Source organism: Pectinophora gossypiella, chromosome 20, assembly GCF_024362695.1.
Source record: "Pectinophora gossypiella chromosome 20, ilPecGoss1.1, whole genome shotgun sequence".
Taxonomy (NCBI): Eukaryota; Metazoa; Arthropoda; class Insecta; order Lepidoptera; family Gelechiidae; genus Pectinophora; species Pectinophora gossypiella.
Window position 1 is genome coordinate 8,859,895 of NC_065423.1, and position 17,083 is coordinate 8,876,977.

The 17,083-nt window shown below is 37.6% G+C and overlaps 1 protein-coding gene and 1 long non-coding RNA gene across 3 annotated transcripts in view; both read left to right on the forward strand.

Moving 5' to 3' along the window:
• The window catches only part of LOC126376346 (uncharacterized), a 125,812-nt gene that overhangs the window by 63,457 nt on the left and 45,272 nt on the right, over nt 1–17,083 (forward strand). The window lies entirely within an intron of this gene.
• LOC126376201 (rho GTPase-activating protein 12-like) overlaps nt 5,714–17,083 on the forward strand; it is a 56,642-nt gene continuing 45,272 nt past the window's right edge. Inside the window, exon 1 of one of the 2 annotated variants that reach the window (XM_050023444.1) lies at nt 5,714–7,616. In XM_050023444.1, coding sequence (XP_049879401.1) covers nt 6,378–7,616 — 1,239 coding nt within the window. In that variant the 5' untranslated portion in view covers nt 5,714–6,377. The remainder of the gene's footprint in view (nt 7,617–17,083) is intronic. The other variant, XM_050023442.1, reaches the window with a different exon arrangement.

The window sequence follows — 17,083 nt, forward strand, 5'->3', positions numbered from 1 at the left end:
AAGAAATTGCTTCAGAGCAATAAGGTCGCCCATTTCGTTTAGGCGCAGAATGTCCAATTCGCAAAATGTCCAATTCGCAGAATGTCCAGTTCGCAAATGGTCCAATTCGCAAAATGTCCAGTTCGCAAATTGTCCAATTCGCAGAATGTCCAATATTCATCGTAACGTGATTAATTTACTAATTAAAAAAGTTGGGTTCTAATGCTAAGTCAAGTTATAACAATATGTATGTATACATATAAGTGGTCCACTGATTGTAATTTTAAACCTACAGGACTCTCTCCTTTAAATCAACAGGACTTTAAAAGAGTCAAACTTTTTAGGGAACTGTTATACAAACGTGACGTCAAATACAAAGAAACCACGAGAAAATTGGAAAATAATTAGGCAGTTTTTTTTAGAAAATTTGAATTGTATTGACATTTAGATATATATAACAGTTCCCTAAAAAGTTTGACTCTTTTAAAGTCCTGTTGATTTAAAGGAGAGAGTCCTGTAGGTTTAAAATTACAATCAGTGGACCACTTATATGTATATACTTATAACTTGACTTAGCATTAGAACCCAACTTTTTTAATTAGTAAATTAATCACGTTACGATGAATATTGGACATTCTGCGAATTGGACAATTTGCGAACTGGACATTTTGCGAATTGGACCATTTGCGAACTGGACATTCTGCGAATTGGACGTTTTGCGAACTGGACATTTTGCGAATTGGACATTCTGCGCCTAAACGGCCCATTTGTACTGTTGCTAAATATTTTATAAATAATGTTTGTATGTTTTGTTTGTGCGCAATAAAGTACGTATATTGATTTGATTTTGATATACAAAATACTACTAGTGGCTCAATGGTAACCCTGACACCAGGGTTGATGACCCACGTGAGAAGTTGAAGTCCCAAGCCCGTGGGTAGTGTAATTCCTGTAGATCAGGGGTACATCTAGTAATTTCGTGTTTTGACGTTTAGTATAAACTTGTAAAAAGTAACTGATTTGACTAGTTGGATACTAGCCTTGGCTTTTTAGTAAACAGAGCACTTTATTGACCTTTCGATACGGAGACGAAAATAAATGTATGCAATGATAAAAGACCTATTTATTCGGCTCACGGACATATTTAAATGTCCCCTAGATAAAGAGCGTTCGGTTGATTTTATCCTGGACATTTGTATTTAAAAAGTGGACTAGTTTAGGGATTGATTTACCACCACCGTAGATACAGCGCTTGATACAAAAATGCGGCGAAAACTTGACGCTTGTTTAGCTTTACATTCGTACATACATACATACATACATAAACTCACGCCCGTAATCCCTAATGGGGTGGGCAGAGCCACAAGTAATCAAAGACAACTTGCAGCCACTGTTGATACGAAGTCCAAAGATGGATATGATGAACCTTATGGTGATAAGGGATCAGCCTATCGCCCATAACATTAGTCCATCATGTTAGAGGACACAATCCCTCTGTCGGTTTTTACGACATGCCCGGGAAGAGAAGCAGCTGAACGTGTTCTATGTTTTTTATATGCTCCCAGAACAGCATAGAAGCATATCCAATAAAATTGTTTCAAATTAAGAAATTACGCGTCGTATTACGTACAGTCATGAGCAATATATTGTACCCACTTTACGACTCTGTCGCACTAACATATTTGACATTTAGTGAGACTTACAGTTCAATTTGTCAAAAAAGTTAATGTGACATGGTACTTAAGTGTACTTATACATATTAATGCTCGTGACCGTACATTAGCGGTCACAAGTACCTACATTTAGTGTATTTTAAACTAAAGACAGATCTAAAACTAACGAAATATATTTTCCTTTTCCATTTAACTTATTTATAAATTTTAATCAAGAAAAACGTAATAATAAGTCCGACATATTATCACGTTTTTTTGTGACGTCACAGTGCGCTTTTTCATCCAAATTTCATAGTAATTTCGCGTTTTAACGTTTAGTAAAAAGTAACTGATTTGACTTGTTGGAAACTAACCTATTATGTTTGTGACATGCAATTAATTAACACGAATATGAATAATGATGATGATGGACTAATGTTATGGGCGATAGGCTGATCCCTTATCACCATAAGGTTCATCATATCCATCTTTGGAATTCGTATCAACAGTGGCTGCAAGTTGTCTTTGATTACTTGTGGCTCTGCCCACCCCATTAGGGATTACGGGCGTGAGTTTATGTATGTATGTATGTATGAATATGAATAATCATTACTAAAAGTGTCACCTATTTATCTTCTGACAATTTGTGCCTCTGCCCTTCTCAATATAGGTATACCTATTCAATATTCTTTATTTGCAAACTATTATGGTGTACAAGTTGGTAACTTACGTATGAGTTTCACATCACAGACCCTTTCGGGCACAACAAAATAGAAGTTTAAAAGAGAGAAGGAAGCTTTTCAAATAGTAACATCCGGTATTCACTAGTGCTGTAGTAACATTTATTAATTAGAAGTTCTTTATCGATCGTGGGCGTGGTTTCACATATGTAAAATGAGGCCACAAACCCATTATGCACATTAAGCTAGCCACAGTAGATATTTTAGTCTTCATTAACCAACATAATGCAATGCAAACTTACAGTGGCTATTGACTGACACACCATAACCAAAATACCTCAACTACACGTCGACATAACCTACTATTTTACTCCTTATGTCTATATCCATAAGAGCCAATGAACAGAAATGGCGAAACAGCAAAGATATACAGCAAAGGTATCTAATAAACCATATTATGTTACTCAATTTTGTGCTTTATGATGTAGCAATAAGGTCTAAGAAGAAATAATGTTGGTATGAATGGTTACGCTTTGTAAGTCGCTTTCAGTTTGCTTTATTCATTCATTCTTTTAGGGTTGTCACGCGAATGTTTGTAGGAATGGTTGGTATCTACATACATAGGATAAACTCACGTCCATATTCCCTATTGGGTTGGGCAGAACCACAAGTAATCGAAAGCCAACTTGCAGCCATTATATTTGATCAGAAATCCTAAGATGGACATGACAAGCCGTATGTTGACGGATGATTAACCCATCGCCCACTCCTGTAGATGTCATCGCACATGGTGTATCATTTTAGAAAAAAAAACATGGTTTTTACGTCATCCAATAAGATAAGGGGCTTTTAAACCGCAATCGGTTCGGTTCGGACCGTGGTGCGAATCAAGTAAGAGTTATTTTTGGAATGGGTCTACTCGAACCGCGCAGTGGGTTCGGATAGTGAAGAAAGTATTTACTTACTAACTTTTAATTTTACCCTGTTCGAATTCGAATCGACCCACTCCAAAAGATATCTGAGGCAATTCGCACAGCTTTATCAAGCAGCGGTGCGAAATCGACAAACGCAATTCGGACAGCGGTCCGAACCGATTGCAGTGCGAAACAGCTAAAGACCCGAGCAATAAGCAGTTTTATATTCGCTCCCAGTCAAACCTAGAAAGTATAATAATTGGGGAGTTTCCTAGGTCAATGATAAATTATGAAATTCTAATTACCAAATAAAGACTCTAAAACTGACAGATATCATTTTTTTTCTATTTAACTTATTTACGAATTTTAATAAAGAAAAATGTAATAATAAGTGCGACATTTTGTCACTTTTCTATGACGTCACAGGTTTTTTTTTTCATACATATTCCACAGCAATTTCGTGATTTGACGTTTAGTAAAAAGTAACTGATTTGACTAGTTTTTTCTTTTTAATAATTCTACTTGAAAGACTACTACTAGATTCTACTTGATTGTTGGTATTATTTTAATCTGGCAACCCTGATGTGGCGCCCATTCCAGGCCCGCCACATCAGAAGGCCGAGTCTTCTTTAAAAAATACAGAATTGCGAGAAATAAAAAAGATAAAAGAATCATGAGGAAACCCGAGAACTGTGTTCGGAGGTATATGACCTGACCTTTAATGGTTTTTCCCTACGGGTTGGAAAGTCAGACAGACAGAAGCCCGGACTTGTCCAATCTTTGGGTTAGGTAAGCGGACCCCACGGAATAGAAGAAAAAGGTTCCATTCCACGAAATGGAAGGGCCAAGTGAGCGCAAAACCCGCGCCATACAAGTATGAGCAAATAGTTCATACTACAACTTTGCACTCCACCCGTCCGCAAACTTTACGACGCACGGAGTTCCGCGAAAGTATATTTAGAAGGTCGTCTTGTGCATTATAACTTGCAGGGCAAGCAATCAAATACCTACCTACTGTCATGTAAGGAGATTCCTCCTTATCACAGGAAAGCTAAAAACCTTAATAAGATCGATGTAAAAAATCATTTTAAATGCAGTTTTTTACGAAAAGTATTAATGTTAAAGTTATGTACTTATTAAGTAAATGAAATGAATAGGTATAAACGACTCTTCTTCTTTGCGAGTCGATGGCGATCGATATTAAATGTTTGCTGACCAGTAATTGGCCACGCTTTCGGCATTGTCAGTGGTTTCGTGAAGGTCTTTAATAGTGCAGGTGTTAGGGCATTTAGGACAGCATAAAAGGTGAGCCATAGTTTCTGGTTATACTCCAACCAAACGACGGTATAAACGACTTATAATTTTGACTAACCGTAGATGGAATAGAACATAATTGGATTCTCCTAATTACGCTCACAATAGGCATTATTCAAGCAGGTTACATTTGAGTAGACAGATGAATTACCTAATTTGGACAATGACTATTGGTAGAGGTATTAGATGACGTCATATTCTTTAAATAATGAATACGTTATAATATTTTATTTATATTATTGGGTGATTCTTACTTCAGTAGGCCGGAGTGAGATGGTGGCTGAGTTCGGATAGGGACCCAGACTTACGGGGTATAACGTAGAACCCTTCCCCAGGTGAAGACCTTAACGGTTGCAGAGGCGGAGATGTTAATTTTATTCTAATTGTTAATTTTATATTTATACTATTTTGTAAGGAGTTGTAATAAATATTTTTTGAAAAAATAAACTCAATAAACTGAAATAAAAATAAATTTGTTAAAGAATATAAAGTTATTCTTTAACAAAACACTGTTGTTAAATTACTCATTAAAACCACATCGTTTTCGTTTCTTTATAGCCATTCGTTTTCCTGTTAAAATCGATTATTCATATTTTATAGGTATTACTTATATTGTCTTTTGTACCTCTAGAAGTTAAAAGTATAATGTTATTAAATAAATTGTTGAATATTAAAATGATTCGAAGAACGGGGAAACAAATTCGTGGTGATTTAAGTAGAACGGATGTTGTCGACCTAAATTTATAAATATACATATTTCATGGGGAAATAAATCAACTAGGTATATACATACATTTCGAAGACCTACCTATATTTATTTTTTAATACTTTTTTACATTTTGTATGAAAAATAAGTATTTTTGTCTATGGTAGAGTTGTTATGGCATTCGTAGTAAGTGGAATTCCGTGGGCTCTACATACCCCAACAGGAAATAGGACTTGATGTTTATGTATCTATGTAGAGTTGTTAACTCTAACTAAATTATCTAGAGAGAAGAAGTTTTATGTTAAAAGTATTTAATTTATTTTATGTCAGTTACGTTTTTTTTATTTTTTATTATTCTTAAATGAGAATAAAATGAGGTAAGATAATCTGAACTGCACAATACACGTACCGGAAATGCTAGTACATTCAGAACACCGGTTTGCAGGCCGCTAGATGGTCGCACGCGCACATAATAGTAAACAAGCAGCGCATCTCCGATCTGCTTCATTTATCTAATGCAGTGCATTTGCTTTTAGTTTTTAGTGCGGTTGCGCCACGGCACACAGAAATAACGCTGAATATCGGTCACATAGCATCGGAGAATGAACGCATCCACACAGGCACCAATTAATCGCCGGACCGCGCCACTATCACACTGGACTCGCCGCCGGCGCACGCGTCTGCGCAACGGGATCTCGCGAGAGGAAAGCGCGCGAACGCACGCGGGAAAACAATAACCGAATTCTATTTTTTCCATTCCGGCCAGACGTTACACGCTTAGTGATTGTCATTATTTCTATATTCGTTCAAAACGTATTAACTTATTGCATTAAAATCCAGTGCGCGAAACAAAAAGTGTTACTTAAATAAAAAATACCTAAGCGAAACATGTAATCGGAAAGGTCAGCGGCTGACGTTTTCGTAACAATTAGGAAGAAAATGTCGCGATAACCGCGCCGAGTGCAAATGTCGGCGATACGGCTATCACTGCGCAAGCGCCGGCTGCGCGGTCCCTCGCTTAAATGGAGTTCTGATACAGGCGTGTGTCCTGTACAGTTAGTTGCATTTGAGTGGCGTTAAACCGTGGTTCGCGGAAACCGTCGGTTGATTCATACACCGGTTTATCAGCAGTATGTCGTGCGAAGTGGCAAGTTGGATCCCGGCCGCGGTCGCGAGCACACTGCGCGGCGAGCGCGCCTCCCAGCCCGTGCTCGCGTGGCTCACGAACATCCGCGCCACCACCGAGGAGTACGACCCCCTCGTCGTGGTGCGGCCACCGTCACCCCAACACTCCGACTCCCCGGCGTCAGAGGACTCGGAACACACCGAACCCTCCACCAGCCCCGACAGCGCCTTCGACGAAATCCTCTCGCAACTCGGCAAAGAAATATTCAAACTCGACGAGTATCAACGCAACTTAGTCCCCAGTGAGCGGGACTCGGTGGTGTCTCTTAGCATCCTCAACATTTTCGACAAATGTTTGGAAGGCATGCAGGACACTGAAACAAACGAACAGGATAAACTATTGTTAGATGAGGAAGTGAAACTAGTGAACGGTGTTACCGCGGCGGACAGTGACGCGGAGTCCTCGCTGTCGGATGTCTCGTTCGTTACCAGTACTCCGGCTAAAAGTGACAAAGTGGCTGACGTAAACGGTGTGATCGACAACGCAGCGCGCGCGCCGCCAGTGCCGCCGCGACGAACTAGGTTAAAAACACCCTCCTCACCATCATCTGTTTACGATAACATGGAGGTAAAGACTGAAAATACGGTGGTGGAAGTGGCTAAGCGTTTGGACTCGGACAGTGATTCTGAGAGCACGTGTTGGAGTTACAAGGAGTGCAGTACAGACGGTGAAGGTGACGGTAAAGACTCGTACGCGGCGGTGTGGTCCCACTCGTCGGGGTTCCACAACTCCGACGAGATCTTGCGACGCGTGTTATCGCAGCACTACGCGACGATATCGCGCATATCGTTCGACACGACAAGCGACTTCTCGCCGACACAGTACTCGGTGTACTCGCTGCAGGAGGTGGGAGACAGGTGCGCGTGCGCCGGCGGGCCAGTCGCCGCCATGACGCCGGACAAGCCGACCGACGACGGCTACGAGCCCGTGCGCGACGCGATCACCGACGAGAACATTTACGAAGAAATAGAATACGGATGCAGTTACACCGACGAGGGTTGCTCGTGCGGCGGCAGCGTCGAGGTGGAGAGCATCTCGATTAGTGCTAGTTCTGAGGGTGTAGGGCGGGACAGCCCCTTATACGCGAATTTAAGGGACCACGACGCGTACGCCGTTCCTGCTGACGTGATATTCTGGAAGAACTTACTCCTGGACCCGTACTACAACGATGATGAAGAGGACGAGGTATGTCATGCATTCCTGACAAACATAAACATAAGTACTATAAACATACCGCCGCGGTTAGATCATGCGCGTTCAGAATTGAATATTAATCGCTGCCCATTAACGACGATGCCATTTTTGATGATCTTAAAATGACGTGTTTCCTGTTTGATTCTCAGTGCCATACAATACAATTGTTTGGTTTGGTTCGCATGTATTATTTATAATATAGTGTAACATTCTTACTACATCGTATAATCGAGATAATTTGCCTCTACATGAATATTCTTTAAGCTAATACGAATGAAGAAAACGCCCAAAAACTATCCAGTTTTCAAGTTTAAACAGCCATGTTTACATTACCAAAAACATGTGGAAACATAGCTATCAGATATCGAAATAGTTTATGCTATGTGTCATGTAAATTTTGCAAGACTTTCTTACGATTTGCTGCTTCAAAAACTGTTTACATTCTTGTTTACATCACTCACAAGTTGAATACCTACCACGACTGTAATCTGTCGTAAACTCATGTAATCTTATACCTCAGAAATACTAAGTATGGTTTTGTTTACATACTCCACTACGCTGCTCTACTGCCGATTGATGTTGTAAAACTCACCAGAGACAATGAAGACAATGTAGAAAGATTAATTTTCTTGAAAAGGTTTAATGATTGAACTCGGGAACTTTTCATTTGGTGACCAAACTGTCTAGTCATTACCCAAAAGGGCCTTTGGCGGCTCAATAGTAATCCTGACACCTGTGTTGATGGGGTTGGTAATCCACCTCACAACCCACACGATAGAAGAAGATATCATTTGCAAAAAGTTACGTCAAAATACCGCCGATTACGTAAAACAGATGTTATAGAAATTACAGGAGGGACTTAACGTGTTGTACGTGTGTATTTGTTATTTAAACGTATAAAAACATAATATTAACACGACATGACATATATTTAATGGCTATGTAAATAAACAGCATGTCAGAATAAAATGCGTCATTAGTTCTAGTTAATAACCGGGCCATTTAACAACAATAAGGGAATTGTTAATTATAATGAATCATTACCAACTACTGTGATGATGTTGAACAATTAATGATATCTTTGAAGTTATAGATTTCTTGTAAGTATAAACAATTCAAAGTAACTTAATTTAGGGTGGTATTAATAAACTAGTCTCAGCTTTGAGACTGCCCTCAAGATCATGTCAATGTGACAGTTCTTATATAAAAACAGGGACTTGAGCATGATCTTGAGGGCAGACTCAGCTGAGATTAGTTTATTAATACTACCCTTAGACTAAAGTCAATGAAGTTGTCTCTCCGAGTCGCGTTCTGATCGGTTAATTCAAAGTTTTCTTAAACATAACATAAACATCCCACTGCTGGGCACAGGCGTCCCCTCAATCAACCGGAGAGGGCATGGAGCACCACACTGCTCCACTGCGGCTTGGCGGAAATATTTTTACGGCTCATACCCGGGACCAACTACTTAACGTGCCCTCCGAAGCACAGAATCATCTTACTTCTTCGGACAATCAGGTGATTTAAACCTGCAAAGTGCTTACCAAACAAAGCACAGTCTCGAGAATGTCCACATCGAGAATTAAGTAAAGTAATTACTTAGCTCGCCTATTACATTGGTCTCAGATAATTGAAGCAGGTAAGCTAAGAAGGTAAATGAAGTCTATAGAACTTAGGTACCTAATATACATATGTATAATATGAGAGATTAAAAACATTGCTAGGTACCTACCATACGGCTCACAACCTATCACGTTGGTCTAACAGCATAAACTCTGTGAGGTGTTTTTTGACGTGACTTATTGTAGATTTGCCGCAGATGGCATTAACTACTTGGCCGGACAAATGGGGAGCACTAAAGGCTCTCACCGTCTCAACGTTTAAGACAACAGCCAGTTTGGTCGCGAGCCTCGGCTCAGGGCGTCGTCCGAGAGGAAAAATATTTGAAAGAATTAATTGACCCTAGTGGGTCGATAGCGATAAGCGCTGAATGAGGGAAATCATTAGGTCGGATGTAGCTCTGACTACCCCAATTGGGATATAGTCAAGTTATGTTATGTTGTGTAAATTTACGCCAAGGCACAAAAAGTTGTGTTATTAAAGTGGTCATGTTCCTATATGTCTAATTAAGGATTTACTTGTTCGCTAATGACGTAAAACAGATGTTAAGTCATAAAGTAACCACTTCTGATAACTTTCACAGTAATTGCCTAATTGCTTTGCGCATGATTGCCCGCAAACATTATGTAATACGTGGAACATTGACTTGATGCTGCTTGTAAAAATTATCATCTTATCGTGTGGATTGTGAGGTGAATTACCAACCTCATCAACTCTGGTGTCAGGGTTATTGTTGAGCCGCCAAAGGCCCCTGACATGGCCCATGTAACGATTGCTTACTTACATCAGTAAGTTGTAACCGGGACCAACGGCTTAACATGCCTTCCGAAGCACGGATCATCTTACTTTCGGACAATCAGGTGATCAGCCTGTAATGTCCTAACCGAACTAGGGATCACAAAGTGATTTATGTTATAGTATTATTCCTTATTCTATGGTATTACTCTTTTGATGGGTGAGAGCCTTCAGCGCTGTCCATTTGTCCGGCCTTGTAGGTACGTTAATGCCGTCTGCGCCAATTCTACAGTAAGTCAACAGCTTAACATGACTTTCGAACTCTATGAGTCACACTATGAGTCTATAACATTTTTTTTTTACGTGACTTATTGTAGATTTGCCGAAGATGGCATTAACTACTTGGCCGGACAAATAGGGAGCGCTGAAGGCTCTCACCCGGTATAACGTTTAAGACAGCAGGCCTGAGGGTGCCCAGTTGGGCGCGAACCCCGGCTCAAGGCGTCGTCTGAAAGGAAAAATATTTGAAAGAATTAATCGTGGGTCGATAGCGATAAGCCCTGATTGAGGAAAATTTTCGACCACACCGGCGGGGTCGGTATCGGGTTCCTGAAGTGTTTGGTGTCTCGAGCTGATTGGCCGCCTCTATGGCTAGAGTAATCGGGTCGTCGGGATCGTATATTACGTCCTTCGGATGCTGATAGTGAGTCTAAGTCTTGTCTTGTCGATCGCAATCAATCATTTGTGATAACATCTTGGATTGTTGTTGATAGGTAGTGTCCTTTATTCAACAGGACAATGTGTTTGTTACGTAATGGAGCTTTAGTTTAGAAAGTGTTAGTATGAGTGATGTATTTGGTGACTCGATCATTGTGAATCTGATAGGTACAGTCACGAGTACTAATATGGACACACTTTGAAACCATGTCACATTAAATTTTTTGACAAATCAAACCGTAAGTCTCATTAAATATCAAGTTTATTTTATTGAAACACTGTCGCCCAACACTTTACTGATTCAACTAAGTAATTATTATTTATACCTAGTATTCAAATAACATAGCATAAACTGCCTATATACGTCCCACTGCTGGGCACAGGCCTCCCCTCAATCAACCGGAGGGGGTATGGAGCATACTCCACCACGCTGCTCCACTGCAGGTTGGTGAAGGTGTTTTTACGGCTAATAACCGGGACCAACGGCTTAACGTGCCCTCCGAAGCACGGAATATTCTTACTTTTTCGGACAATCAGGTGATTCAAGCCTGAAAGTCCTTACCTAACCTGAATAGTCGACAGGTCAAGTTTTTTACAGAAGCAACTGCCTGTCTGACCTTCCAACCCGCGAAAGGAAAACCAGCCCAATGCAGGTTAAGTCACAAACCTCCGAAACGCATTTCTTGGGAATGTGGGTTTCCTCACGATGTTTTCCTTCACCATTGAGCATGTGGCAATCATTTATGATCCAAACATGAATCCGAAAACAAATTCGACAATCATTGGTTTTGGCCAGTTGGTTTTAGGTAATCTCTCGCGTATACTATGTCTAAATTAGGTATACTTTTAATAATTATAATAAAAACACTTTAAAAATCATTCAAAAGAGAGTCAAACATTCTTTCAATTGATTTGCCACGGCTCACCAAATGAGATGACCTAATTCTTTGATACTTATAGCCTATAATCTGGTGCTGTCGAAACTACATTTTAGCAATTATCATAAGTACAAGTTGGCCAATCGACCGTATTGATAGCTATTGCAATTTTACCAGCATTGCGTGTTAAAAGTTAGGCAAAGCATGTATTTTTTTCTGCCTAATAGGTATTCGTTTTTGTGTTAAAATGTTACTAAAGTAAACTAGCCGATTTGTGTTTGCTATTCGCATTGTTTTTTCTTCTTTTCAATCCTTATTCAGTTTCAACACCTTTGTCATTATCATCATCGTTAATTTAAGAGCCACTCTTGTCGGTGTAGCATTCTCCATTCTTGTCTACCAAAGGTAACTTCCTTATAAGACACGACGTTCGCCTTCTCTTTTATCTGTTCCATGTAAGCTCTTCTTCGTCTTATAAATATATTTCTAATTTAGCAACTAACATGTAATATTTTATTATATCAAATAGCAAGTAGTAATTAACATTATCTCAGGGACTGCAACCTGGAATCTGACAGAGGGCAGCAGTAACTGTCGGTACCAATCAGAGGCGGAGGACAGAAGTCCTAATACGGCTTTGAAATTGACTACTCTGGGCGCCATTCCACTCGCGTCACAGCACTGCGGGGCGGAAGGCAAGAGGGAAACTATTGCCCTATTTTTCCCTAAAAGTAGCATGGAGAATGCTACACCGAAAAGAGCATGGCTCTTAAATTAGTGATGAATTAACATTATTCACCCATTCTTTAACAGTGATGTTTAAGTCCCATGTAATAGGGGGCAACCCTATTGCCATGAATCGGATAGAAATCCTGAAAACCACGTGGCTAGGAGTGAGTCTAATTATATACTGTACACCTCTGCCTACCCCTTCGGGATACACGCGTGATGCTATGCTAAGTAGTAATAACGTGTGCTATTAAAATTTCTAAGAAGTCCATACAGAAGACATGTACGAAGTAAGGAATTTCTTGGAACTGTTTCTACTGAGAAAATTGGTTAGTTTGATATATTTTCGGCAGAAAATGATACGCTTAACTAATTAGGGATCTTCAGTGATTTTCAAGGAAATTAATTAATTTTATTGTACAAATTAGCGAAGTTTTTGGCATTGACTTTACCAATATTAACCATGTTATTATTCCAAGCTATTAACTAAGTGCTCAGGTAAATATGTAGTCGTTACATTATCCATAGCACTTTTAGGGCCTAAGTAATAACCCTGATACCAGGATTGGCGAGGTAGGTCATCGACCTTTCAACCTACTTGAGAAGAGGTTAGGCCATAACACTGTACTGCAAATAAATTGTAGACACGGGCACGAGCATCAGTATACATATTCAAATTTTCAAATTCAAATTCAAAAATATATTTATTCAATAGGTAACATAGTTACACTTTGAATCGACAATTTTTACATAACGAACGTCTCATCCGCCTAAAACTACTGCAGCTTCTCACAAAGCTGCAAGAAAAACCTCGGCACAGGGCCCTAGACGTTCTTTAAAAAAAAAAAAAAAACGTTACTATGTCACATTAATTTTTTGACAAAATGCACTTTACATCTCACCAAATGTCAAATATGTTAATGCGACAGATTCCTAAAGTGGGTACATTGTATTGCTCATGACTGTCCCTACAATCTACGAATAAATAATAAATATTTATTTATTTATTTATTCGTAGCCTACAATGGCATAGATTTGGCGGTGTAATAGTATTTTAAAAAAAAAAAACTTGAAGTCCCATTACAAATAACAAAATGTTGACTTTATTATTCTTATTCTATTTAGTATTCCATCAAAAGAATAGTCAAAAGTAAAGATTAATTTAAACCTGCATTCTTTTAGTAAACAGGCTTTATATGGAAATAATTCGTAAGAACTAGTTTTCGCTAATAAAAAATATAATTAGTAGAACACAGGTACTTGTGTGACATAATTAGTTAAGTTATTTTATTTGTTTAGGTCTTCGCAAGTAGGTTTGGGTTAATTAGTTTTAGTAGTACGTACTGTAATAAACTAAATAAGTATAATATTTAAAAAAAAAACAAGAAAATGAAAAGCTTTGAGTTTACAATGACAATCATTTAAATATTAATAATGGTCTTTTTATAAAAAAAGTAAACAAAGGAACTTATACTGGCAATAAAGTATTAAAAAATTGATATATAAAGCCATTTGCTTTGTTAAAAAAAAAACAGTTTATTTTAAAAAAAATAAATGGCCATGTAAAATATTTTTTTATACAATTTCAGCCAGTACTTAGTCGAATGTGAAAATAAAACTTTTTAGTATAATCTTCTTGAACAGCTCTACTTTTGATAATTATTTTTGTTTCTTAAAGTTTTATTTTTAAGAATTAACTTACTGATGGTATTTAAAAATAAATTTAGCGGGATTAGATGTCTGTTGGATTCAATTAAATGTTAATATTGTTGATAAAGAATATAAAAAATAAATTCATTTTATTGTGTTGAGCTCTGAAGCTTTTATAATACCGAATGTGTATTTAATACAACATTATTTCTTTATCTTAATAAAAGTAATAAAAAGTCAAAACAAAATTTACGAACAAAAGATCAAAAGGTCGACCCACGCTGCATCATTTCAGTGACTTGCCTCACAATCACAAAATAAATAAAAGTATCATATTTTATCGTTATCTAATAGTAATTGTAGTAAATCACTGTATGTCTGTTCATCATCAGTTGTAACAGTGATGTTCCACCTCGTTACGGGGACACAGACCGTATTTGAACTCATTTAGAATGTAGATTAGATAGAAAACATTGTTTAACTCGCATCATTGAACATGCTAGTTTAAAGCTTTGTCCACACTAGAACGTAACAAGAACGACATTTAATAAATGGCCTAAAGGTCTTTGTAACCGGGCCAAAAAAAAAAAAAAAACAATAATTAAAAGAAAAATTATCGGCTCTATTCCCAATGAGGGTCTTTCCAGGCTACGTTTGCGTTCCCGAAAACAAATATACATTGTACAGATTTAACGTGATAATTACATATTTTCTCATTGCTTGGGTTCATAATTATTCAAAATATAATGTTATGGCAGAGGCATATATAAAAATAATTGTTGCTTGTTATTTAGATTACTTTAATGTATAAAATTACGTTGCTACCTATATTGGTTCTCTTTATTTTGATCAGAAAAATAAGTCATTGGTGGAAGATGTGGTATGCTTGGTTATAACAACATTTATACGCAAAAACAAAGATAAAAGATGCATAATATGTTGGTTATTTATGAAATTACAACTTTAAACGAACGCAACTCTGTACAGCGACATGTATGTTTTTTTGGGGGATGTAGCCTATAAAGTCCCTTATTAGGGTATTCATAGCACCCATATACCTCATATATGTATACATTTTATTTTTTTTTTACTTATAGGGTCTAAGAAAATCTATGGTCAAACCATCGCGGACTCGCCCAACATACTTACATAAACTCTCGCCAGTTGTTCCTAATGACATGGGCAGAAATTACGGGCGTGAGTTAGCGTGTAAGGGTGTATGGTAAAAAAGTCAATCCACAACAGTCTAAACCAAGCCTAAAAATAAAAAAAAAACAACAATAAAAAAACTAACGCACGAATGGCAATAACATCACTATTGACAGTCACAGTCAATTCCGTACAAGTAAAGACATTACAAAAAGATTACTAGAATCCTATGAATTATTAATGGTTTAGCCTTTTATAATGATAATTACAGAGGACAAAAAGGCGAAATTAACTAGCAAAAACTTTAAAAAGTAAAACATTAATTCATACTAACGTTTGTTGTTATTTCAGTTTACAATGTTAATACCCACCATTCATTCAGCTTAATTCAGTAATAAATGTTTTTTCTGAAAATTTCCATATTTTGGATAAGTATTCTTTTTATATTTTTTTTCTTGAATGGCTTCGCTTTGCATTTAGCCAATCATCAAAAGGATAAGTATTAGATTTATCGTCCATCAGAATTTGAATTTAGAACTAAGCTTAGGCACTTTATTGTTGTGTTATTTAAAAATTAAATACTTAGTATTTTTTTTTTTAATTTTGTCAATAAAAGTTTATACTTCTTTCAGCCACTTTCCTGCAGGAAACATAAAAATGTGCTGAAAAAACCTAAAACAAATTTGTTCCTCTCTGCCTTCCCTCTCTGATAGCGGTATAACGTGAAGATAACATGTTTAGAGAGCTGTGTGTGATATAAAATAGGTTACAATGAGTACTAGGTACTTAGTAGTTACGTCGACCGATGGAGCCATGTGTGCTATTGACACGATACTTATCGCAATTGGGTCGTATGAGGGACGACGACATACGTCTGGTAACACTCGTAGGCTATCTATCTATATTATGTCTAACTATCTATAGCCATGTGTACATGTTATTGATATTTTCATTGCCTGTATTATAGTACGAAATATAGTGTTAATTATAGGTCGTATCGCCTATAACATGAGAAATCCTGATGCTCCGTCCCTTCCGATTCAAATCCAACGGGCATGCAGCTTAAAAGATGTAACAGTAGATGTCTATATGGTGGATATAGGGTGCTAGTGACATCGTAACGAATATTGAGGGGGATGATTCAGGCCATGTTTCTGATTTGATATCAAGTGAAATTTTACGATAAGGTGCAAAAGTTCAATCAGTTTCTTCCAAAGTAATAACTTAACTGGTTGCACTTAAAACCTCCTGGTTACACGTCGTTTCTGTAGTAGACCAAAAACACCTACAAAACTAATGGTTCATAATTTCACCACTGTTTATAAATAATTCGATGGGCATAGTGACTGCACTTTTGCTCTTTGATTGTACATACTATATATAGGGTGTAGCTAATACTATATAGGGTGTTAGTGACATCGTAACAAATACTGAGTGAATGATTCAGACCATGATTCTGAGTTGATATCAAGCAGATTTTCCTGTCGGAAAATTCATGAAAATTTTAGTGTTTTTTTAAATTATTTTCAGTTGCATACTTTTGCGACGGCAAATTCTACTTGATATCAACTCAGAATCCTGGTCTGAACTATCCCTCAAAGTTTTCGTTACAATGTCACTAACATCCTGTATATGTCTCGATAACATTTGCACCACACATGCAGCAGAGATGGACCGATGATAACTGATTTCCAGAAATAACGTTTTGTTTTTGTTTCGGACAATTTGCAGACTTCCCTTCTCGGTATTAGGTAGGTATTGGGGCCGATTTGGGCAACCACCAACTTAATTTTAACTTAATTTGACAGATCCTAACATGAAATCAAAAACAAATTCGACAACCATTGGTTTAGGCTGTCCATTTGTAATATTTCTAAATGTTTATATGGTTTGTTTATGCGCAATAAAGGATATTTGATTTGAGTCTCGTAACACACTTTAACTACAAAACTAGATGATAATATTAGCTATAAGTAAAGA